General features: G+C 42.2%; 1 protein-coding gene across 2 annotated transcripts; it reads left to right on the forward strand.

The window, feature by feature from the left end:
• The first annotated feature begins 7,661 nt into the window (after positions 1-7,661).
• Positions 7,662-26,395, forward strand: LOC139421280 (DNA (cytosine-5)-methyltransferase 1-like). 2 transcript variants are annotated; one of them, XM_071172008.1, is made up of 35 exons: positions 7,701-7,890; positions 8,664-8,706; positions 9,709-9,816; positions 9,971-10,220; positions 10,474-10,549; positions 10,637-10,730; positions 10,818-10,858; positions 10,946-11,000; positions 11,081-11,164; positions 11,369-11,478; positions 11,586-11,704; positions 11,852-11,944; positions 12,075-12,226; positions 12,423-12,610; positions 12,999-13,013; positions 13,290-13,473; positions 16,259-16,356; positions 16,725-16,878; positions 18,078-18,193; positions 18,282-18,483; positions 18,651-18,787; positions 19,372-19,551; positions 22,052-22,276; positions 22,473-22,665; positions 22,799-22,883; positions 23,029-23,163; positions 23,320-23,602; positions 23,715-23,856; positions 24,009-24,175; positions 24,271-24,448; positions 24,855-25,050; positions 25,315-25,478; positions 25,665-25,781; positions 25,875-25,983; positions 26,120-26,395. In XM_071172008.1, the coding sequence occupies exons 1-35, from the start codon at positions 7,844-7,846 to the stop codon at positions 26,170-26,172; spliced, it is 4,593 nt and encodes a 1,530-aa protein (XP_071028109.1). In that variant the 5' UTR covers positions 7,701-7,843; the 3' UTR covers positions 26,173-26,395. The 2 variants fall into 2 exon arrangements, with proteins under 2 accessions (XP_071028110.1, XP_071028109.1); XM_071172009.1 differs by lacking the exon at positions 12,999-13,013 and having other exon boundaries at positions 7,662-7,890.
• Positions 26,396-26,711: the final 316 nt, after the last annotated feature.

The following is a 26,711-nucleotide window of genomic DNA, read 5'->3' on the forward strand; positions in this document are numbered from 1 at the left end:
TGGGAGGGAGGGCGGACTCTGGGCCACGGCCCGGGAGAGGCTGACGGAGTGTGGACTTGAAAGAGAGTCTGGCCTGGTTGCTGTCAGACGTCCAGGATTCCTGGGTGGGAACATTGGCTAAATCTGCCCCAGGAGGCTGTGCTGCGGTCATGACTAAAAGGGATCCAGCTTTTGTCAAATTAAAGTCCGATTTGACTTTTCGTAGCAGGTTAGAACTTACGCAGCAGGTTAGTATAATTAACATAGCAGGTTAGGAGAATTAAGTTAAGGTTAGGTAAAATGCTTAAAAAATATACTTTTAAAGTTAATTTGACAAAAGCTGGATCCCTTCCAGCCATGACCCTGCGCTGCTGGGAATGTGGCCAATAATTTCCAGAGCTCAGCAGCAGGATATGACAGTCTAGAAACCTGTAGGTGAAGAACACAAAAGGCATAAAGGTTTACGCTGTGTGCATAAAGCTCAACTGAAACAGCTGCATATGCTTAAAAAGACATGAACACTCACGCCACACAGGCACACCCTCAATCAGGCATTCATATTGGGAAAAACAAGACTGCACACTTGCGAGTTTAAAACATACAGGCACTTGGAGTCAGCTGCACATTCCTGTTATAGATATATCACAGCAAAAACACACGTACAAAGAAGCTCATATGCTCTTGTAACCGATGTGAAATGACTTGCTGGTTAGCGGGGTGCGCGCTAATAGCGTTTCAATCGGTGACGTCACTCGCTCTGACACCTTGAAGTAGTTGTTCCCCTTGCAGACAAGGGCCGAGGGTTTTAGGGAGCGATGGGTTACAGTGTTTTGTGGGTGTCAGTTGTTGATGTGTGCAGAGGGTCCCTGGTTCGAGCCTTGGAAGGGGCGAGAGGAACGGAAGCTATACTGTTACACCCTCAGCCTCAAGAAATTCACATCAACCGTAATGAACTTGTGCCACCTTGTGGTGAAACAGACTTCAACTTTACTTGTACATTTCACTTTCATTCACAGCACTAATTTCTATCATAATATGTTGAGTATGATGTGTGTGAGTTTTTAATATAATTATTTTATTTTTTATTCATGGATACTTTGTATTTCTACACATTCATTATTAACTTTTGTTTTCGGTTGCATAATGTAAATAATACAGATCTATATCTATCTATTCGTTCCATTTGTCCAACCCAAAATAAATATGAAGAGATGCTGGCTTATGTTATGTGCTCAATGGTTCTGGGATGATTTTAATTACATTTTACTGCACACACTTGCAATTATGAAGGTTTGTTTTTCGACAATAGACACAAATGTTGCTATTGTGTACTGGTCGTTCCACGAAATGAGTCCCTTCTGCATCCCTTTGATATTTTAAGTATAAATTGTGCACCAATTTTACATTTTAAAAGTATGTTATATTAAACGAATTACCCATTAATATAGAACACGTTTTTATATCAATAAAGACACTCTGTGACTTCTAGGAATATTTTAACCCACTTAAACCCAAAGGTTTTCACCATCGTTGTTAAGCCCTTTACAATGCTTTGACATAGTAATTTCTGGAGTTTACGTATTTCATATGATTAGTTATTAATTGTAAGGTAAAAAATAAATAAACATGACCCTCATTCTAAGGTCAACCATGTTATATGAACTGAACTCTCGTTTTAATATGGTGAAACTATTCCTATTTAAATACTATTTCAAAAGAAACATTGATCATTCAGAAAGTATTCAGACCCCTTAACTTAAAAAAAAATAAAATGTTATGCTACATCCGTATTCTAAAATGTATTGAATTGTTTTTCCCCCCTCATCAATCTACACACAATAACCCATTATGACAAAGCAAAAACAGGTCAAGATTGTTTTGCAAATACAAAACTGAAATATCACATTTACATAAGTATTCAGACCCTTAACTCAGTACTTTGTTGAAGCACCTTTGACAGTGATTACAGCCTTGACACTTCTTGGCATACCAGTATTTGGGGAATTTCTCCCATTCTTCTCTACAGATCCTCTCAAGCGCTGTCAGGTTGGTTGAGGAGCGTTGCTGCACAGCTATTTTCAGGTCTCTTCAGAGATGTTTGATCAGGTTCAAGTCCAGGCTCTGGCAGGGTCACTCAAGGACATTCAGAGACTTGTCCTGAAGCCACTCCTGCGTTGTCTTGGCTGTGTGCTTCGGGTCGTTGTCCTGTTGGAAGGTTATCCTTCCCCCCAGTCTGAGGTCCTGAGCGCTATGGAGCATGTTTTCATCAAGGATCTGTCTGTACTTTGCTTTGTTCATCTTTCCCTCGACCCTGACTAGTCTCCCAGTCCCTACTGCTGAAAAACATCTCTACAGCATAATGCTGCCACCACCATGCTTCACCGTAGAGAGGGTGCCAGGTTTCCTCCAAACGTGACGCTTGGCATTCAGGCCCAAAAGTTCAATCTTGGTTTCATCAGACCAGAGGATCTGGTTTCTCATGGTCTGAGTCTTTAGGCAAACTCAGAGCAGGATATCATGTTCCTTTTACTGAGGAGTGACTTCCATCTGGCAACTGTACCACAAAGCCCTGATTGGTGGAGTGCTGCAGAGATGGTTGTCCTTCTGGAAGTGTCTCCCATCGCCACAGAGGCACTCTAGAGCTCTGAATACTTCCCGAATGCTGTCAGAGCTGCTCACAGATTACTGCACCTGTACATAGCCCACCTATAATTTAGCCCAAACAACTACCTCTTTCCCTACTGTATTTATTTAATTAATTAATTTGGCTCCTTTGCACCCCATTATTTTTATTTCTACTTTGCACATTCTTCCATTGCAAATCTACCATTCCAGTGTTTTACTTGCTATATTGTATTTACTTTGCCACCATGGCCTTTTTTTGCCTTTACCTCCCTTATCTCACCTCATTTGCTCACACTTGTTTATACTGTATTATTGACTGTATGTTTGTTTTACTCCATGTGTAACTCTGTGTCGTTGTATGTGTCGAACTGCTTTGCTTTATCTTGGCCAGGTCGCAATTGTAAATGAGAGCTTGTTCTCAACTTGCCTACCTGGTTAAATAAAGGTGAAATAAATAAATAAATAAATAAATAATGCACTCTATTCAACTTCTCAGATGCATTCAGATTCAGTTTTCTAAATTCAGAGACATCATCCTGGGCAGTCATTTATCAATGTGGAGTTTGAAAAGAAATGTTCGTAAAGCATGCGTGTGATCATTTCTAAGCAAAGTGTGGGATTTATCAATTTGTACTTATACTTGAGAATGTGCGTAAATTTAAGCACAACTCTGACCATGTGTACGCACAGCACCTTGTGGTAGAAAAGTCAATCTGGCACAAGCTGCATTACGCAGGGAGCTGTTTTCAATGAGCGTGCAGAATCTTTTGCTGAGAGCGACGCTTGGCTTATTAGTAGATTAAGTTTCCCAAGGCATATTTTATTGTATCTCTGCATCCAACTCTCTCCAGTATTAGAAAGTGAGACGTAACGCACCAATGCAATCCCAGTGCACACCCAAGTCCTCTCCACCCTGGAAGTTTTGGCCACTGGAACATTCCAACGGGAGACTGCGGATTGGTCTGGCATTTCACAACCAACCATGAGCCGAATATTGCCTGCAGTCCTTCATGGCATTATTTCATTGACCCCACAATACATTGTTTCCGTACACTGCTGTGCAACAGGCCAGAGTGAAAAGGGAACAATTGACTGCACCTACATCGCAATAAAAGCACCATCAGTGAACAAAATCAACTTCGTCAACAGAAAAGGTTTCCATTCTGTCAATGTGCAGGTCATCTGTGACTCACATTTGTCTTTGTTGACTGTAGTGGCCAGGTGGGACACATGATTCAGTCATTGCGCAGAACAACAGTTCAGTTGGCCTTAACCTCCAGACGGGAGCTGTTGAGTATGGATGGCTTATTGGTAAGTGACTAGTGTTTTATTTGCCATGTTCGACCTCTAATGGGAAACTGAATGTTGTGTTCATAACTACAGGAGACCGGGGCTACCCATTAAAAACCATGGCTGATGACTCCCCTCACAAACCAACAAGATGCAAGGTACAACCAAGGCCACGCACGCACAAGAACAGTGGCGCGCACCATAGGCCTGTTGAAAGGGAGTTGGCTGTGCTTGTCTGGGACAGGAGGCACACTGCAATACCAGCCTAGCAAGGCTTGCCTTTGAAATGACATCTTCAAATGCCATTGCGTGAATGTAATACAATGTGCAAATTCCTTTTTAGGTTTGCTACATTGTCAAGGCACAACATTGCATTCAAAAATGGCATTCCACTGAATGATCCACCCAGATCCGATGAGCCCATGCCTGACGGAGTGTTTCCCACCACCCATAGCTCTGGAACTGAAGACAAGAGTCAATATCATACAACGGTTTAAAGGTATCTGTTCTTCCAAATCTTGTAATCAAATCGACAAGGAAAACACGTTTACATTGCGTCAGAATTTGTCTCACATGCTTAAGTTATTTCAATGATTGATTTCTCTCTCAGGCCGTTGCATACATCCTCCAGCTGCTGTTGGAGTACAATAATTGATGTGTTGATCTCTTGTTGTTTCAGTACTGCGTCAGTCAAAACATGCCGCACAGCTGAAGTGCTCGCCAAAGCAGACACACTTCTTGTAGGCCTGGGGATGGCTGAGGGGGTCAGGCAAATCACCCACATCTGTGAAGATTTCATGTTTTGTTATATATTTGTCAGGAAAAAATATTTAGATGTGTTCCATGTTTGAATATGGTTGCGAAAATAAAGTTTGGCTTACCATCAGTTGGTGTCTGCTATTCCTTCAGGGTCTGGGAGAGGGTCCTCAGTATCACCATCAAATGATGCCAGACACTGAGGTCTCTCCAATTATGCTGCCAATGCGCTGGTCCATTGTAGACAGTGAAGAGTCACTCTGTACTCCTCCTGTTGCACTTCTATCCCTTTTGTGGATCTTTTTTTTGTTTGTTTTTTGCATACGTTTTCCAATCAAACCATTTATTTAATTTAATTAACTGTTCTGCACTCAGAGGCAGAATTTACCACAACTCTAACCTGCTCCCAAGCAATATTTGTTCTCTTATTTGTCAAGCCATTGCTGAGGGCTCCAAAAAGTATGTCTTGTTTTGCTTCCACTTCAGTGATCAAAAGTTATATTTCTATTTCAGCGAAAAAGTTTATTTTCTTTGATTTCTCCACGTTGGCGGACAGAAATTAGTGACATTTCTTGCAGCGTTAAAGGGAAGGTTTATGACCATAATTGGTCATTTAGGGCGGTTCTTTATGTAAATTAGACTTCACGTGCACTAGCAGTGTTTTAGAACGTGTCTGATTTATCAAGGCAAAATACATATACGTGTGTGTAAATCAAGCGTACGAGCAATTGATAAATACAAACTTTGTTGTACTTGCGAACATTCTACATTTTCTTCGTACAGTTAATTTAGAAGCTTTTCTACGCAACATTGATAAATGAGGGCCCTGGCACTTTAAGCGGTACTTGATAAGCAAGCAGGGTGCAGTCCTTTACATGAACTTCCTGAATGTATCCAAATAGAGTACCACTGTATGAGTCACAATACCCATAAAAACCTAGCGGTCAAACACCGTTCTTTTTTTATTTTTTTAGAAACACTTAAAATAAAGGCTGTGTTTCGTGTAGACTGCCATTTTGATAACCGTGTACATCTCCATAGGACAAAGTGACTTTTATCACTAAATTAGCCTGTATTTAATCCCCCAAAATGAAATGCTAATTAACTACCTAACTGAGGTGACAGGTAGCCTAGTGGTTAGAGCATTGAACTAGTAACTGAAAGGTTGCTAGATCAAATCCTGGTGCTGACAAGGTAAAATTCTGTTGTTCTGCCCTTGAGCAAGGCAGTTAACCCACTGTTCCTAAGCTGTCATTGAAAAAAATAATTTGTTCTTACTGACTTGCCTAGTAAAATGAAACTGCTCATGTGGCTATTATAAAGAACTACAAATGCCATGATGATCTGGACGAGACTGCCTAATTGAAGCAGTCTCTATCTAGATCATCTCTAGATTAACTACCATGTAGTAATGAATAAATTGGCTAAATATATTTTAAGTGGACAATTCTGTGAACTGTCCTGTGCAAGTTTTAAATGGATATAATACCTGTTAACAAAGGTGTCAGAGATGATGTGCAGGAGCTTGCAGGGATTTCTAGTCTTGCATGATCTCTACTTTTATGCTAATTCGTTTTTCGAATCTGAGAGTAAATAGACAAATATATTTATGTCACCTTCTCCGAGAGAGATTTAAATGGCTTATCAAAACGTCACGCCAGGGTAAGCCTACACAAAACACAGCTCCTATTTTAAGTGTTTCTAAAATCCCCTATGAAAAAAATGAATGGTGGAAAAACAACTGGAACTGTTTCCCTGTTTGCCCGCTAGGTTTTATGGGTATTTTTACACTTCCAATGTGAGTCTCTATAGGCTTTAGCTAAGTGTGTTAACACAGTCTTTAAATCTGTTATCCTCTACCTTTCCTGGCTGGCAAAGTAGCAGTGCTTGACTTAGGCAGGAGCGCACCAGAGCTGAGTACCAGCATTTCAAATGTTCTACTGCTTGAGCTCCTGTTACTTTTAGAAAATATTAGCTCAAAAGTATTGTGGAGCTTCTGGACCTAAATATAAACAGTACCGACACCCAAATTGAGTACCGGCACCTATTTCAGACCAAGTCAAGCACTGTAAAGCACCAGGATGTTGGTCTCTGGTTTTCAATCTGAATTTATAGAACTGAATTTGAAATCTGAATGCATTTGAGAAGTTTAATATATTAACTTATATTAACTTGAAATTATAGTTTGTAAACTTGGTACACAGACAGTGAATGCAATATCTACAACATTGAAACTGAATATATAAATATTGAATTTTAACATTCAATTCTATTTTATTTGAAAACTGAATGCAATATTCATTCAATTCAGTTTCAAATAATTAAATACAAGTTACATTTCTGAATTAAATTTGTGCGTTACAATTTATTTTATTTCAAAATAAAAAATTATGGAATTCAAATACAATTTCTGTTGCCACTGAAATTACCCATAAATAAACCACACCCCAGCCACCCCCTCGTGTGCGTATGCCAAGTTGCCCCGTGTCCACCATATGTATATGCGTTTTGAAAATATTGAACGCATGGTGCACAGAACGCACAACCACCTAGTGCGTCATCCCTAACGTAGCATTCGTACTGCTCCTTTGACAATGAATGACAGCCGCCGGAACGCAGAGTTTGCGGTATCTCGTGGACATGAGGCTTTAGTTGTACAGCAGGTCACCATAACAAATACATTTATAAAGCCAGCGATGTATATCTCTGATAAGTAAAAAAAACATCAACCATTATCACTAGCAATCCGATTGCATTTTCCTCGAAAAATCATGTACATTGTGGTGAACGTAGTTTCCTAGTAGGCAAATCAATGGGGGTATCAACAATTTACAATATTCCATAGAGGTGAAAATATACTATGAAACAAACAGCCAATGCAATGGATGTATTATTTAATTTAACTATCAATGTAAAAGTTGTTCAAAACCTTAATCGATACATTTATTAATGAAATGTGATCCCATATTCTCCATGCGTTTCACCTATACATCAACGTAATGGTAAAGCCCAAAATGCCCGGGTTTCCGCGCGAAAAGAGGGCCCGCGCGCCTGAACTGCATATAGCCTACAACAGATGCTACACACATTGTTGTTCAGAGAGCTCTGGTTTTAGCACATTGTTTTAACGATTCTTTGTTGTTGTTTAATCTAAACGAATTTTATATTTTAGTCTATCACGTTCACACTTGAAATGCCAGCCAATACCTCCTTGTCTCTGCCGGTGGATGTCAGGAAAAGGTAACGTTACAAGCTAGCTAGCGCAAATGTAATGTTGCAGTGCTGTCATGTTCGGCTAGCTAGCTTGCAGCACACTGCATTCAGTTCACCCTTTGTCCTGTCAAATAAGCACACATGCATGGCATTGGGTATTCTTATTCTCACCGCATCACACGATCCACCATTCCATGCACAATACTGCGAATTAATGTTGCCATGCTGAAGCTGCTCAGCTAACTGGATAGCTAGCTAGCATCTTCCACACAGTTTACTACCTATGCCATGTCTAGCTATTTAACTGTACCAAAGATGCGTTGTGCTTTGGAATAGATTTGGCGCCAAATAATACATTTTGGCTCATGTCAGCTGTTGCCTCTCACTTCAATATTGGATACATGCATGTTTTTATTTCCTAGTTGGCTAATGTTAACGTTCGCGTTATCGCTCTAATTGTTAGCTTGCTAGCTATCATCGACTATTTGTGAAATGGTAGCAACTCAAAACGGCTAGCTATCTACTTTGTCTGTTTACAGCATAACATTACTCTAGCTGGCTTATTTTATTCGATGATTGGTACAGTAGCTAGGATAGGAATTCAAATCTAAGTCAGGTTCACAATCAAGTGTCCAGCTAATTAGCTAGATATCGTTAACATTTAGCGTTAGCGACCTGCCAACCAGTTGTGACATGTTGATATGTTGGATTTGACTATGTTCATGTTTAGGTCATTGTAGCAAGTGGTTAACACTTTATTTAAAAAAAAAATATATATATATATATATATATTTAAACAGGCTGGAGGTGTTGGAAAAAGATGAAGATGGGATCTCAGATGAGGTGAGTGACCTGAACTACCAAGTTGGACATTTGGTTTCGGTTGCTAAATACTTATTTACGTTTTCTATGTTATTTCATCGTTGACTAATGCCCAGAAAGCCGATCATGACTATCCCTTTGAAGTTGTATTCGTCGTATGTACAAGATACACATGGTATACATCGTCCAACGAAATGGTTACTTGCCGGTCACTTGGCAATATGAAATAATACAAGAGAAAGTAAATGGCTCAAACTAGAATAAACATTTTAGCATAAGTATAACACAAGAATGTACAATCTATAGTCTAATATTTACACCTGTTTTGGGGATTGCAGGGCAAGTGTTTACATTATTTTTTTGTGTGTGGCATGCAATCGTGTGGATTTGTATTTATTTTTTCACCTTTTATTTAACCAGGTAGGCTAGTTGAGAACAAGTTCACTTTTGCAATTGCGACCTGGCCAAGATAAAGCAAAGCAGTTTGACACATACCACAACAGTTTACACATGGAATAAACAAACATACAGTCAATAATACAGTAGAAAAAGTCTCTATACGGTATGTGGAAATGAGGTAGGATAAGGGAGGTAAGGCAATAAATAGGCCATGGTGATGAAGTAATTACAATATAGCAATTAAACACAGGAATGGTAGATGTGCAGAAAGAGAGAGAAAAATAATAATTATCACTCTCACTCACTCACTCACTCTCACAACTGTGCAAGTAGAGATACTGGGGTGCAAGATAAATGTGAGGAGAGCTGCATAGTGTTCAACATTCTGATGGCTTGTAGCTACAAGCCGTCTCCAAGCCTGTTGGCCAGGTCGCAATTGCAAAAGTGAACTTGTTCTCAACTAGCCTACCTGGTTAAATAAATACAAATCAGGCTCGGAGACCTCATGCTCCAATAGTCTTCCTCACAGTAAGCGAGTGAACTGCTTGTGGCTAATCACTTAAAATAACTTAGATGGGTAGCACCTTCCAAAGCAGGTCTTAAACGAGTTTATTTAACTCATAGGACCTTGTCAAAGAAAAGGTGGAGTTGGTGCAGGACTTCCTGCATGCGGATGCCCAGGACCAGCTCAGCAGCCTGAAAGCCAAGATGAAGAGTTCAGAGATCTCAATGGTGAGTTGTGGCTGCATCCTGTCACTCAAACAAATCCATCCACTCTGGCCCATCACTCACTCCACAGAAATAGTATCTTTGGGTTTGTCCAAAATGGCACTTTATTTCCTATATAGTGCAGTGATTTTAACCAGGGCCTGCATGTTCCCCTCAGGATGGCTACCTCTCTAAGGTGAAGGCCCTATTGGGACGTGAGCTGTGTGTGGAGAATGGCTCACATGGGGATGTTGTGGAGCAGAACTGCAAGAATGGCAAAACAAATGGCTCTGCAGCAAATGGTGACTCTCACAAGGAAGAGGATGATGATGGAATCATGGACACTAAAGAGGCTGATGCCATGAAGTCTCCTTCTGCCCCCAAAGGCAAGGGAGGACGGAAGATCAAGTCAGACTCTGAGCCCAAGAGTGAGTAGGAGTGGCTGGGAACATCAATTTGAAATCTATACAGTATCCCTTACTTTTCTGTGATGTCTCTTGCTCTGAAAGATTGGTTCTGATGTCAATCTAATTGTTTGACCAAGCAACTTGTAAAACACCGAACACATTTTTAGAGAACTGTACATTTTGGGAAATGACCAAGTGTTGAGGCACATGGATGCATGTGCAATTGATTCCAAATCCTTAAATAAGAAAACATTGTTTCTTTGCTTATGTCCAGAATCTCCTGGTTCCAGGGTCACAAGAAACTCTGTCTCCGGGAAACAACCGACCATCTTATCAATGTTCTCCAAAGTGTGAGTAGGAACTCATCTGTTTTCCTTAACCTTTCAAGGTCTTATGCATTCTGCTCATGAGTAAACTTTCCTCTTGCTCCCTTGCAGTCAGAAGTGCAAGTCTGATGAGGTGAATGGAGAGGTTACAAATGGAAAAGTGGAAGAGCAGGAGAAAATAGAGCGGGACATGGAGGAAGAGGAGGTGATCTTATTGTTTTGTACCTGCCACTCAACTTGTGATTTACTCTTATTAATCAATGCTCCTCCTAATCAGTCCTTTCTGTTGTAGACACCGGAAGAGAAGCGTTTTAAAGTGGAGCCAGACAATAAGTAAGACCTTCCACCTTCTAACCCCCTCCCTTCAATTGGCCACACCCTTCCTCCAATTTGCATTGACTGTCACATCTCTCTTCTCAGGCCAGTTGCAGAGGATGCCACTAGTGAGAAAATGAAGCAAGTGGCTGCAGCTAAGGTGAGGCCTATTCCTGCACTCACGCAGTTATAATTTTGGTGCAGAGTTGCCGTGTCACTGATGCTCATCTCCTGTTTCAGACTCCACCCCCTAAATGTCCAGACTGCAGGCAGTATCTGGATGACTCGGACCTCAAGTTATTTCAGGGAGATCCTGATAATGCGGTGAGAAACTCGTGTGTGTGTGTGTGTGTGTGACTACAGAAAATGTGATAAGGTGCCATTAACGTATCATTGGGGCCAACTGGATAATTGTTGAATGATGACTTGCACTAAATAGGCTTTTATAGAGTAAAACAATATGGAGTTCTTCTGGTAGAACAATCAATGAAACCATTACTTTTCTTGCTTATGTTTGTATATTTACAGCTGGATGAGCCAGAAATGTTAACAGATGAGCGCCTTTCTTTGTTTGACTCAAACGAAGACGGCTTTGAGAACTACGAAGAACTACCCCAGCACAAGATTACCAACTTCTGGTGAGTGGTCCCTTCATGCTGTCCCTTTGCAAATGTATACCGCATCAGCCTTTTAGTGCATGTTTTTTGCTGTCACCTTGGTAAAAGTGAACTGTTCTTTGTTGCAGTGTTTATGACAAGCGTGGCCACCTGTGTCCATTTGACTCTGGGCTCATTGAGAAGAATGTTGAGCTGTACTTCAGCTGTGCCGTCAAGCCCATCTATGATGACAACCCCTGCATGGATGGTATGGCCCTGACCTTTTTCACACTAACTGTTTATATACTTGTTTTCCTCCAACCATTCTAAATCAACTATCTTTACTAAACCATTTTATGTGAGGTATACTTGAGTGGTGTACATCTGGCTAACTACTGTACTGCTATTCTTCTAGGTGGGGTTCCTGCCAAAAAGCTTGGTCCCATCAATGCCTGGTGGATCACTGGTTTTGACGGAGGAGAGAAGGCCTTAATTGGGTTCACTACAGGTAATCTAATCAAGAGCTTCCTTTAGGTTTAAGTGGATTGAACGTTAAAACATTAGCCTAATGCCTATACTCATGGGGTGTGTGTATATAGTGACTCTGATCTCTAACCCATGACGTCTTCTCTCTCCAGCCTTTGCTGACTACATCCTGATGGATCCTAGGGAAGAGTACGCCCCCATCTTCGCCGTGATGCAGGAGAAGATCTACATGAGCAAGATGGTGGTGGAGTTCCTGCAGAAGAACCCTGACGTCAGCTATGAGGACCTCCTCAACAAGATTGAGGTGAAATACTAATGTTTGGTGTAGACACTTGACCAGGGTCATGTTCATTAGTGCAAAATGTTTCAAATGGCTGCAACTAAAGTTTAATGGATAAATGCAGGTAGTATTTTGTTTAATTAACATGGGCCAAATCCTCACATGGCAACATCAGCTTTAGCACTGACTTTACTCGCCAGCTCTCCTCTTTGCCCCTAAGACCACAGTGCCTCCTGCTGGGCTGAACTTCAACCGCTTCACAGAGGACACACTGCTGCGCCACGCCCAGTTTGTGGTGGAGCAGGTGGAGAGCTACGACGAGGCCGGGGACTCTGACGAGCAGCCCATCATCGTTACCCCCTGCATGAGGGACCTGATCAAGCTGGCTGGGGTCACCCTGGGAAAGAGGTAATGATAGGACCTGGTATTGTCTGATGTTGCAACAGACTTGCCATTATAAGCACACCCCCCCCCCCCCCCCCCCCCCCCCCCCGTCCTTCCCCTTTAGTGCTGTCTGCTTCTCACTAAGCTGTGTGGCTGGAAGAGAATCATAACTCTTAGTATGAAGTTATAATGGCAGACTTGTCTGTCAGTAGCTGGATTGAAGATGCAATTCAGTCTTAATTTGGCTGTGGTTCATTTTATGTTGAAACCGTAAAGCTAAAGCCACCAGAGCTGTGTATGTTCACATGCTGATTTGTGTTGTGGAACAATAAGGGGGTCATGTTTGTCTCCCTGCTGTCTGTTCCCTCTGATCCCTGGTGTTTAACAATCCTCTTGACATTCCCTAATGCAGCATGCTGTTGTACTGGTAGGTATTCTACAGCCCTTCGGTCTGAATATATCCTTGGCTTGTTTGGTGTGCATTGCAACAAATGTTGTCATAGAGCAATTTGGTGAACTGTATAGCTCATCCCAATTTGTGCTGTTTGTCATTTAAAAAAATCTGCTGCATGCCTACTAAAAGCATGGCTGCTTTGGCTGTTGAGAGCTTGAACACAGCATTACTACATTTTGTACTAATATTTGTTATAATAATTGATTGCATTGGGCCATCACCCAACCACCTGCTTCTTTGCCTTCATAGGAGAGCTGCTAGAAGACAGGCCATCCGCCATCCCACCAAGATTGAGAAGGACAGCAAAGGAGGGCCCACTAGAGCGACTACCACCAAGCTGGTCTACAAGATCTTTGACACTTTCTTCTCTGACCAGATTGATCAGAATGAGAAGGATGGCGGAATCAAACGCCAGCGCTGTGGTGTCTGTGAGGTAACTTACTAAGTGCCAATCTGAATAAGGTTGAGCCAAGGCTGGGAGGAGCCTTATTTAATTGCACTTTGAATAAGTGCAAACCTTCTGCCACTCGAACTAGCTAAACCCTTATGCAACTAATTGGAACAGTCTTCTGTTCATAATTGAAGTATGTAGCACTTTAGAATTAATTTAACTAGGCAAGTCAGTTAACAAATTATTTACAATGACTGCCTACGAAAAGGCCGTCTGTGGGGATGGGGGCCTGGGATTAAAAATATAGGACACAACACTACATAAAGAGACTTAACCTTTCTAGTGCAGGCGTTCTGCTAGCGGAACCCCTCGACAACATTCCAATAAAGGCAGCGCACGAAATTCAAAAATATTTTTTAGAAATATAACTTTCACACATTTAACAAGTCCAATACAGCAAATGAAAAACATCTTGTTAATCTACCCATCGTGTCCGATTTAAAAACATTTTTAAAAAAAAATGCTTTACAGCGAAAGCACAACATGATTGTTAGGTCATAGCCAAGTCTAAAAAAAAACACAGCCATTTTTCCAGCCAAAGATAGGAGTCATAAAAAGCAAAAATATAGATAAAATAATCACTAACCTTTGATCTTCATCAGATGACACTCATAGGACATCACGTTACACAATACATGTATGTTTTGTTCGATAATGTGCATATTTATATCCAAAAATCTGTTTACATTGGCGCGTTAAGTGCAGTAATGTTTCCAAAACATCCGGTGATTTTCCAGAAATACTCATAAAACATTGATAAAAGATACAAGTGTTATTCACAGAATTAAAGAGACTTCTCCTTAATGCAACCGCTGTGTCAGATTTCAAAAAAGCTTTACTGAAAAAGTACAACATGCAATAATTTGAGTACAGCGGTCAGACCAAAACAAGCCATACAGATACCCGCCATGTTGTGTAGTCAACAGAAGACAGAAATAGCATTATAAATATTAACTTACCTTTGATCTTCATCAGAATGCACTCCCAGGAATCCCTGTTCTACAAATGTTTTTTGTTCAATAAAGTCCATAATTTGTCTAAATACCTCTCCTTTTTGTTCGCATTTAGTTCACAAATCCAAATTCACGACGCGCAGGCCAGACAAAGTCAAATTCTATTACAGTTCGTAGAAACATGTCAAACGATGTATAGAATCAATCTTTAGGATGTTAACATAAATCTTTAACTTTTCAACCGGAGAATTAGTTTGTCTTTAGAAAGGAAAAGGAAAGCAGCTACCTCTCACGGACACGCGCCTGACTGAGCTCATGGCATTCTGCCAGACCTCTTACTCAATCAGCTCTTATTCTCTCCTCGTTCACAGTAGAAGCCTGAAACAAGGTTCTAAAGACTGTTGGCATCTAGTGGAAGCCTTAGGAAGTGCAATATGACCCCATAGACACTGTATATTGGATAGGCAAAGACTTGAAAAATGACAAACCTCAGATTTCCCACTTCCTGGTTGGATTTTTTTCTCATGTTTTTGCCTGCCATATGAGTTGTGTTATACTCGGACATCATTCAAACAGTTTTAGAAACTTCAGAGTATTTTCTATCCAAATCTACTAATAATATGCACATCTTAACTTCTGGGCCTGAGTAGGATGCAATTAGTCTGGGCACCTTATTCATCCAAGCTACTCAATACTGCCCCCTTATGGGCTACCGTCCCACCTGGCCAACATCCGGTGAAATTGCAGAGCGCAAAATTCAAACTACAGAATTATAAATATTTAACTTTCATAAAATCAGAAGGGTAATAAGGCTTCAGTCAATAATCCACCCAGTTTCCCTCCATCAAAATACATACAAAATGAATCCCAAACGTTACTAAAACTTTTCCAAACAAGTCAAATGTTTGATTATAAACTTTAGGTACCCTAATACATAAATAAACAATCATATTTAAGACAGAATCGTTATTGTCATTACCGGAGAAAAATACCAAAGAACGCGGTCTCTTCCATGCGCTTGGAAACACTACAGCCAAAATGGGAGCCACCTAGAAAAACTGCCATTTCTGGCTCATTCCAAAAACCAACATGAAACTTTCTAAAGACTGACATCTAGTGGAAGCCCTAGGAACTGCAATCTGAGGATTTTTCCTTATAATAAGTGATAGCCATTGTAAACAGGCAGAATTTTTTTTTTTGGGGGGGGGGGGGTTGTCCTCAGGGTTTTGCCTGCCATATCAGTTCTGTTATACACAGACATTATTTTAACAGTTTTAGTAACTTTAAAGTTTCATATCCAAATCTACCAATTATATGTATATCCTAGCTTCTGGGCCTGAGTAACAGGCACTTTACTTTGGGCACTCTTTCATCCGGATGTGGAAATACTTCCCCATACCCAAGAGAGGTTAAGACAACACAGCATGGCAGCAACACATGGTACAAACATTATTGGGAACAGGTGTTGTATATGGAGGACGAGGGCTGCTGTCTATCTCAGATATGGGGGAGTGAGGCCTAGGAAGGTTTTACAAGTAAGCATTCTTGTGACGGGTATACAGAGATGACCAGTATAGAGTGCAGTGATGTGTCCTATAAGGAACATTGGTGGCAAATCTGATGGTAGAATGGTAAAGAACATCTAGCCGCTCAAGAGCACCCTTACCTGCCGCTCTCTAAATTACATCTCCGTATTCTAGCATGGGTAGGATGGTCGTTTGGCAGCTGGTCTAAGTCTAGATGTAACTTTAGGCTGCAGCTTTGGTATGAAATGCCCTAGTTTAAAACGCATGTTCTCATTCTTCTGTCTCCAGGTTTGCCTAGTTCCAGACTGTGGCAAGTGTTCAGCCTGCAAGGACATGATCAAGTTCGGGGGTAGTGGTCGCAGCAAGCAGGCTTGCCAGAAGAGGAGGTAAGTTAGCTGGTCTTTAGTGCCCCTCTTCCCCCTTAGCTGTCTAGATAAATTGTGCCTGCCATGGCTGTAACTGAACACTCATACCATTTTTGTTCCAGAACACTTTCTTCCCATGAGCTCATTCTGGAAAAACGCTAAACAGTTTGGAGACTCTTAAAACTAACTCGACTCGATTGTTTTATTTTTAACTGCCAGCAAGTGTGAACTGGGCCATGGGGTGGAACTGGGAATGGGGCTATGCTAGCCAGCTAATGAACATCTTCACAGCCCTTTATTTCAAATTGGGGGCTTATGTTGTAGGTATGGTGGCTTGAACTCATTGATAAGGGAGCAAATCACATTAGCCAATGTAATTTCCCCACCAGATGCCCCAACCTGGCAGTAAAGGAGGCTGAGGATGATGAGAACATAGAGGAGGAAGAGTTGTTGCCTGTAAAGGCCCCTTCAAAGAAGGTGTCCAAGGCCAAGACTAAGAAGCAGAGCAATGGCAAGCTGACCTGGGTTGGAGACTCTATCAAAGTATGTACTCCTTAGTTTTGATGTTCTTAACCTGTTGCGTCTACCAAACCCGGATCCGGGATTCTATTTACAGACCTAAGCTCATTACCATAACGCAACGTTAACTATTCATGAAAATCGCAAATGAAATGAAATAAATATGCCATCTCTCAAGCTTAGCCTTTTGTAAACAACACTGTCATCTCAGATTTTCAAAATATGCTTCTCAACCATAGGAAAACAATCATTTGTGTAAAAGTGGCTAGCTAGCGTAGCATTTAGCGTTAGCATTAGCGTTAGCATCCAGCACGCAAGATTTCAACAAAAACATAAAATCATTTACCTTTGAAGAACTTCGGATGTTTTCAATGAGGAGACTCTCAGTTAGATAGCAGATGCTCAGTTTTTCCCAAAAAGATTCTTTGTGTATTAGAAATAGCTCCGTTTTGCACATCACATTTGGCTACCAAAAAAAAAATGAAAATTCAGTCCTCAAAACGTGAACTTTTTTCCAAATTAACTCCATAATATCGACTGAAAACATGGCAAATGTTGTTTAGAATCAATCCTCAAGGTGTTTTTCACATATCTCTTCAATGATATATCGTTCGTGGAAGCATGGTTTCTCCCCTCAATCAAATGGAAAAGTACAAGCAGCTGGCGTTTGCGCACCGAATTCCACACAGGACACCAGGCGGACACTTGGAAAATGTAGTCTCTTATGGTCAATCTTCCAATGATATGCCTACAAATACGTCACAATGCTGCTAACACCTTGGGGGAACGACAGAAAGTGTAGGCTCATTCCTTGCGCAATCACAGCCATATAAGGAGACAATGGAAAACGGAGCTTCAGAAATTCTGCTCATTTCCTGGTTGACGCATCATCTTGGTTTCGCCTGTAGAATGAGTTCTGGGGCAATTACAGACAATATCTTTGCAGATTCTGAAACTTCAGAGTGTTTTCTTTCAAAAACTGTCAAGAATATGCATAGTCGAGCATCTTTTCGTGACAAAATATCGCGCTTAAAACGGGAACGTTTTTTATCCAAAAATGAAATAGCGCCCCTAGAGATCAAAGAGGTTAACCTCAAACTGATCAAAATATCCCTTAGTACACCAGATGTTTAATATAAAAAATGTGTATGTAATTTCACTGACTTGCTGCAATGCAAACAGCTATTGGGATAAAGGTTCTTTCCTCTCCCTCCTGTGTTCAGACTGAGGGGAAGAAGCATTACTACATGAAGGTGTGTATGGACAATGAGGTGCTGGAGGTGGGAGACTGTGTTTCTGTCAGCTCTGATGACCCATCAATCCTGCTCTACCTGGCCAGGTAGGTCCTATAACAGTTTAAGAATCTTGACTTGGCCTTTTCTATTGGTTTCTGTCTGGGTCAGGTGTTGACTGTCTTGGGTCTCCAGGATCACATCCCTGTGGGAGGATAACAATGGGAAGTGGTTTCATGCCCACTGGTTCTGCCGCGGTACAGATACTGTACTGGGGGAGTCCTCTGACCCTCTGGAGCTGTTCCTGGTCGAGGACTGTGAAGACATGCAGCTGAGCTACGTAGAGGGCAAGGTCAACGTCATGTACAAGGCCCCTTCAGACAACTGGTTTATGGAGGTAAGAATTCATTGGCTTTATCGCTCTTTAAGCGGAGTCGCTAGCCTGGTCCCAGATCTGTGTGCACGGTCTTTCCATCTCCTACAGTCATTGCCATGCCAATTGTCTATACAGTTACTACTCAATGCACCTCATCACTGATGTATTTTGTACCACTGTGTTTCCAGGGTGGCATGGTAGAGGACATCAAGGTGATTGACGATGACAATGGGAAGAATTTCTTCTACCAGCTGTGGTATGAAGGAGACTGTGCCCGCTTTGAGACCCCGCCCACCTTCACACCCCAAGAGGATTGCAAGTTCAAGTGAGTCATAATTGACATTTGACAGCCCTATCAGTGCTATAAGTACTTACATTTGGAGCTCTGAAAATCTAGTACTGGAATACCTTGAAAAGCAAACATTTGTGTGGTTCTTAAAGTCATTTTGAAATGTGTTGTAGCCAAGGTTTTTTAATCTCCTGCTCCAACGATTTCATTTCTGATCAGTTTGTGATGTAGACTTTCATTTCTTTCCTACAGTTTCAATTGACTGGTGTTGCGGTAAAACCATGTACGGTTATTATGACATCAAATGTTGTCTTGAACTTGGCTTGCCATACAAAGGGACATTTTGGCTGTTTTTTGTTTGAGAAACATGATACAATACCCTACATCTCAAATGGAAAAATGTTGAATTCCAATGCATAGTGCCTTTGGAAAGGCTTGTCAAGTGGTAATGCTGTTTTTCTTCTATACTGCAATTCAATACAAATTGAGGTCTTCAAATTACAATTCAGTGCTTGAAAGTCTTTGAATTTTACTTAGCAATGTCTATGAACCTTAAGTGTGACATTTTCATAGGAGGATTAGTAAGTTGGTCTTGGGTTACCGTGTCCCCTGTATTTCAGCTTCTGTGCCAGCTGTAGTAGGGCTGAGGAGAGGGAAGAGAAGGAGACTCCTCGGGTGTTTGAACCCATAAAGGACGAGGACCACGACTCCAAGGCCTTATATGCTCTGGCCTGCCTGAAGGGAGAGCAGTTCAGGGTGGGAGACAGCTGCTACCTACCGCCCGACGCATACAACTTCAGGTGAGTGCAACATCCAGGAATACTGACACTTATACATGGCATTGTTGAATACTTGTTTCTGATTGGTAAGCTAGCAAGTCTAGTTGCCTTGGTGACCAAAACAATGTACCGGTAGTGATCTTGTGAACTTGCTATCTACTTCAGTGGATGTTAAACATTTCTAGTGGCAAATGTGTTCAATTATAGCCTTGGTATAAAAGGTTAACTCTGGACTCTAAGCATTCTCTGGACAATGCAACTCCATGGCATTTTAGTTCAGCTCTGCTATCACATTGTGGATCACCTTCCACGTTCATGATTTTCATAGGATGCAAAGCCCCTCGTTGATTCTCTTGCATCAGTGGTATTCAAAGTTGGTGTCGTGGGGTAATTGCAGTGGGGTCGCAACAACACAAATTAAGAGTACAGGTTATTGTATGGGACAGTAGACAAATGTTTTTGAGAAAGATCTGTTAAAACCTCTCTGGGATATGTGAGACGCTAGCGTCCCACCTGGCCAAAAGCCAGTGACAATACAGAGCACCAAATTCAAATAAATTACTATAAAAATCTAACTTTCATGAAATCGCACATGTAAGATACAAAATTAAAGCTACACCTGTTGTGAATCCAGCCAACATGTCAGATTTCAAAAGGGCTTTTCGGCGAAAGAAAACGCTGCTATTATCTGAGGATAGCACCTCCGTAAACAAAGAAGCATATTTCAACCCTGCAGGTGCGACACAACGCAGAAATAAAAATATAATTCATGCCTTTGACGAGCTTCTTTTGTCGGCACTCCAATATGTCCCATTAACTCTTGGAACTACCCATCCCGGATCCGGGAGAATTGTCATCAACTACACTAATTAGCATAGCGCAACGGTCAAAACATATTCATGAAATCACAAGTGAAACACAGCTTAGCCTTTTGTTAATCACCCTGTCATCTCAGATTTTGAAATTATGCTTTATAGCCAAAGCAAGACAAGCGTTTGTAAGTTTATTGATAGCCTAGCATAGCATTGTCCAGCTAGCAGCAGGAAGCTGCTGGTCACAAATCAGAAAAGCAATCAAATTAACCGTTAACCTTTGATCTTCAGATGTTTTCACTGACGAGACTCCCAGTTACACAGCAAACGTTCCTTTAGTTCCATAAAGATTATTTTTATACCCAAAATACCTGTTTGTCATGTTGAGAAATCCACCGGAAATAGAGGTCACGACAACGCCAAAAAACATTCCAAATAATATCGACAAACATGGCAAATGTTTTTTATAATCAATCCTCGAGGTGTTTTTCCAAATATCTATTCGATAATATATCAACCGGGACAATTGGCTTTTCAGTAGGAGCGAGAGAATGACTACCTCTGTCTTTTACGCAAAAATCATTGAGCCCTCAGCTGGCCATTTACGCAATGTAGTCGTTTACGCTCATTCTTCAACATAAAGGCGTGAAACTACGTCAAAATGCTGTAGACACCTTAGGGAATACGTAGAAGAATGAATCTGGTTGATATCCCTTTCAATGGCCAATAGGGGTGCATAGGAACACAACGGTTTCAAAATAAGAGGCACTTCCTGATTGGATTTTCCTCAGGGTTTCGCCTGCAATATCAGTTCTGTTATACTTAGACAATATTTTGACAGTTTTGGAAACTTTAGTGTTTTCTATCCTAAGCTGTCAATTATATGCATATTCTAGCATTTGGTCCTGAGAAATAGGCGGTTTACTTTGAATGTTATTTTTCCAAAATTAAAAATAGTGCCCCCTTGTTTCAGGATTTCACGTAAATAATCGATAAAATTGAAGACTGGATTATCTGTGTGCAATACAGGAGGAAAATAAATAAACTGTAGCTAGCTTTCTGGTCACCCGCCTCTATCTAACAATACACTTGAAGTGACCCTCGTTCTGAACAGGGCTACTTCATTACACAAAGGAATAACCTCAACCAATTTCTGAAGACATCCAGTGGAAGCGTTAGGAACTGCAAGAAGGTCCCTTAGAAATCTGGATTCCCAATGGAAAACGCATTGAAAAGAGTGACCTCAAAAAACAAAACAAAAAAGATCTGAAGGGTTTTGCCTGCTAAATAAGTTCTGTTATACTCAGACATGATTCAAACAGTTTTAGAAACTTCAGTGTTTTCTATCCAAATCTACTAATAATAATATGCATATCTTCTGGGGATGAGTAACAGGCAGTTGAATTTGGGCTTGCATTTCATCCGGACGTGAAAATACTGCCCCCTGTCACCAAGAAGTTAAGGGATAAATCTAATGAATTGAAGATCATTTGATGTAAATCTAATTGTATTGATTTGGGAGGGGTGGGTCCCAAGAGATTCTGGTGCAAAAATGGGGTCCCTGCTGAAAGTTTCAGTACCACTGCCTTACATAGGCATGGTCTCCATTGGGGACAACTAGGCAAGTCCTAGTGTTGGCAAATTCAACATCAGCTTTTAATTTTTTTTAAATCTCCCCTTACATTAACATTATTTTCTTGTGTGCTCAGTGTGAAGGCAGCCAGTCCAGTGAAGCGTCCTCACAGGAAGGAGGACGTGGATGAGGAGTTGTACCCAGAGTACTACAGGAAGCATTCAGACTACATCAAGGGCTCCAACCTGGATGCTCCTGAGCCCTTCAGAGTGGGACGCATCAAGGAGATCTTCTGCCACAGACGCAGCAATGGGAAGGCTGACGTGTCTGAAGTCAAACTGCGCTTGTACAAGTTCTACAGGTGAGCGCCCAAGTCAAATGTCATGTTAGAACTGCAAAGAAGGACCCCTTGGATCCATGTCAAATTTAGTGACTTTTGTACAATGAGAATTTTGGCCTAAAATGAATCTCTTCACTGTAAGGGATGTGAACTGGTGCCAATACGTGCATGTCTGTATTTTGGTTTTACTGTACTCTTAATGTTCACCCTCTGTCAGGCCTGAGAACACTCACAAGGGGGCGAAGGCAGGTTACCACACAGACATCAACCAGCTGTACTGGAGTGACGAGGAAGTGACAGTCAACATGTCAGAGGTGTTGGGCCGGTGTCGTGTGGAGTACGGAGAGGACCTGAATGAGACCGTTCAGGACTTCTCCTCAGGTGGACCTGACCGATTCTACTTCCTTGAGGTGAGGCTGGACTAGATGAGAAGCAATTGAGCAACTTTAACTTCACATATTATTCTTGCATGCTAAGTAGCTGAAATGCTTGTTCAATGAAGTTTGCTCAAGATGGTAATATCGGTTTCCTTCTAACTCAAAGGCTTATAATGCCAAGTCCAAGAGCTTTGAGGACCCACCCAACCATGCCCGCTCTGCTGTGAACAAGGGCAAAGGGAAGGGCAAAGGTAACTACTCTCCTCTGTGGGACTTATTGCCAGTCACATAGTTCTCTCCTTTTGAAATGTCCTCATGCCTATTAGAGGTTTAGGCTTGTCATGAGGCTTCTCTGACTACTGTTGTAACTGTGGCTCCAAACCCCCTGCCCTCCAGGTAAAGGCAAAGGGAAGTCGTCTTCTGTTCAGGAGCCTCCAGACCAGGAGCCTCAGGACCCCAAGGTACCCAAGCTGCGTACCCTGGACGTGTTCTCTGGCTGCGGTGGGCTCTCTGAAGGCTTCCACCAAGCTGGTTAGTAGTTTCTTCACTTCAACAGCTTGGGAAATGTCTAAGTTGTGGGTGACCGAGGGAACTTATTTTAATATACAGGGAGAATTTCTTACAAGAGTGCAGTTAAGTGTTTGTCAGGCCACATAGTGACTGCAATTTGTTGCTCCTACCTGTCAGGTATCGCTGAGACTCTGTGGGCCATCGAGATGTGGGACCCAGCAGCCCAGGCCTTCAGACTGAACAACCCGGGCACCACAGTGTTTACAGAGGACTGCAATGTGCTGCTAAAGCTGGTGATGTCTGGAGAGAAGACCAACTCCCTGGGCCAGCGGCTGCCCCAGAAGGGAGATGTGGAGATGCTGTGTGGAGGCCCTCCCTGTCAAGGCTTCAGCGGCATGAACCGCTTCAACTCCAGAACCTACTCCAAATTCAAAAACTCTCTGGTGGTGTCTTATCTCAGGTCAGTTAAACATATGTAGGAGTATATTATTCATCTGGCCAAGTACAGAAGCTCCAGTCTAAGTGGTTGCTGTGTAGTTGTATACTTTCCCCTAACGTGTATTCTCCTATAGTTACTGCGACTACTACAGACCCAAGTTCTTCCTGCTTGAGAACGTGAGGAACTTTGTCTCCTTCAAAAGCTCCATGGTCCTGAAACTGACTCTCCGCTGTCTTGTCCGCATGGGCTATCAGTGCACATTCGGAGTCCTTCAGGTGAGTTATTAGTCTACTTAAGCTGGCATGTTTCTTTCTGATTTATGAATCCAATAGTCTGCAGTATTATGCAATTTTAGTTATGGTGCTACATGTTGTGAAAGTCATCCATGGCATATGCTTAAGCCTGACCTCTGCTGTCCACTTCCCAGGCTGGGCAGTACGGTGTGGCTCAGACACGGCGCAGGGCCATCATCCTGGCGGCCGCGCCTGGGGAGAAGCTTCCTCGCTACCCAGAGCCCCTGCATGTGTTCGCTCCCCGGGCATGCTCTCTCAACGTGGTGGTGGACGATAAGAAATATTTCAGCAACGTCACACGGTAACCAGCCACCAGTCAATGTAAACGCGTGTTGTATAGCTTGTGATGTGAAGGATGAGGGTTGTCTAGTTTCTGATTGTTCCTTCCTGTTTCAGAGGTAATGGTGGTGTGTACAGGACCATCACAGTCAGAGACACCATGTCTGACCTGCCAGAGATCCGCAACGGAGCGTCTGCTCTGGAGATCTCCTACAACGGAGAGCCCCAGTCCTGGTTCCAGAGGCAGATCAGAGGCACGCAGTACCAGCCCATCCTCAAAGACCACATCTGCAAGGTACAGCTGCTGCCTCATAGTTACAATCACCTGGTGGCTCAGCAGTAACTTGTTAGAACAGCCAAAGGTGTGGCTCGGTCTTCTCTTGGATAATTTAGTCAGCTATTAGACTTCAGTTCAGCTTAGTGAAAAGCTGTTTTGGTTTTTACAGAAGCAGAGAGCACCACACTTGGAGAGCAAATTTGTAGTGCCTCTATAATGCTTGCGGTGTTGGTTAAATTCATGGCGTGTGGTGACTGTCTACATGAGTGTATCAAAACAGGAATGGATCATCTCGGAAGTAGAACTAGGAGTAAAAATCGTTGCTTCTCAATGGAATTATGCAATGCCCCATATATGCACTGGGAACTGTCACAAGGATGGATGGCTTTCTCTAAAACAAACTAAGTCCCTCTTTTGTTCCCAGGACTTGAGTGCCCTTGTAGCTGCCCGTATGAGGCACATCCCCCTGGCGCCTGGCTCTGACTGGAGGGACCTGCCCAACATCGAGGTCCGGCTGAGAGATGGGACCTCATCCAAGAAGCTCCGCTACACCCACCCTGACAAGAAGAATGGTCGCAGCAGCTCTGGAGCACTGAGGGGTGTTTGTACTTGTTCAGGAGGTACTAAATTTCATGGATATTTAGGGCCATACAAATGTTATGAAATGCTTAATGGATTTAAAAAAAAAATAGCAACCTTATCAGTTTAACCTCTTGGCTAAAACAGTGGGTGCTTGGAGTATTCATAACTCTGACAAATAGTCTTAACATGTTCATTTTTATAGCACTTTCAGGTCAGATGGCCAATGTAATTTGGATGGCAAATCCAAGGGGTTGTTGTAATGCTGTCTGTAGATATGTTCTTATTGCCATCCTGTCCTCTAGGGGTGCCCTGTGACCCTGCTGACAGGCAGTTCAACACACTGATCCCCTGGTGTTTGCCCCACACGGGGAACCGCCACAACCATTGGGCTGGCCTCTACGGCAGGCTGGAGTGGGACGGCTTCTTCAGCACCACAGTTACCAACCCTGAGCCCATGGGCAAGCAGGTAAAATCTAATACTGTACCAGTTCTATTGGAATTGATGAATGGCTAGGACCATTTCACCTCAGGACACAGCCATGTAATAACATGTGGTTGTAAATACTAGTCTATAGAAATGTATTGGGGTCCTTTTCCTGCAGAGCTGTAATGTTGGATGCTTTGGGTACTAAAATGTCCCGTTATGTGTCAGGGTCGTGTCCTGCATCCAGAGCAGCACCGAGTGGTCAGTGTGAGGGAGTGTGCGCGCTCTCAGGGCTTCCCTGATACCTACCGCTTCTTCGGAAACGTTCTGGACAAACACAGACAGGTACTGGACTTGGTCTCTCTGTTCTCCATCTGGAATTCAATCCCCTCCCAGAAAATGCCTTTGAGTGACACTGGTCCCCCCCCCCAAAATCAGGTTGGCAACGCTGTTCCTCCACCACTCTCCAGAGCCATTGGACTAGAGATCAAGAAGTGTGTCCTAGAGCGGATCAAGGAGCATGACGATACAAAAGAGAATGAGAAAGGTTAGGCCTGCTCAAAGTGCATTATATTCTGTATTAGCTACCGCTGCTCATTTGGGCGAATTACTGATAGTGGCTTTAATGTGGATGGGAAGCATGTCATCAGTAGTATCCATACGATGTCATTTTCTTCCCTCAGAGAATGGGAAGCAGGAAGAGAACCTCAAGCAGGAGAAGATGGTGTCGGACTAGTGCCCAGCCCTATTCCAATCCCCTTTCCACTGAGTCATCAAATTCCCTGGAGCCCACCAAGCCACAGGAGATCCTCATATTTTTTTAAATGAGCTGGCCAGTCTGCAGTACCATTCCATGTTTATGATTTTCTAACTGTATTTGCAAATATCTGCTTGGAACGTGAATCGTATGTAGTTTTTATATGTTGTAATATTTCAAATAAAGCTCTTATTAAATGGTGTCTTCTTGGCCTTCAGTACATCAATTTGTCTGATTTTTCAAAACGGCAGCAAAAATCAGTGCATACAGTAACTGGTGACGTTTATGTTGAATCGATCAGATTCTATTAAACAGGTTCCCATGTAGAATGGTCAAATGTTGTCCCAATACACCCCCCCCCGGCAGTCTGTCGCTCACTGCCAATTCTAAATGCCCTAATGTGTTCATGACTAGGGGAAACTATTTCATTCACTTACCTCAAATGCTGTTAGGTAGTTTCCTTGCAGTATGAGCTCAGGGATAGATTATTTACTGGTTGGGAGGTGCATTGACCCAAA

The sequence above is a fragment of the Oncorhynchus clarkii genome, chromosome 12 (assembly GCF_045791955.1).
Source record: "Oncorhynchus clarkii lewisi isolate Uvic-CL-2024 chromosome 12, UVic_Ocla_1.0, whole genome shotgun sequence".
NCBI classification, from domain to species: Eukaryota; Metazoa; Chordata; class Actinopteri; order Salmoniformes; family Salmonidae; genus Oncorhynchus; species Oncorhynchus clarkii.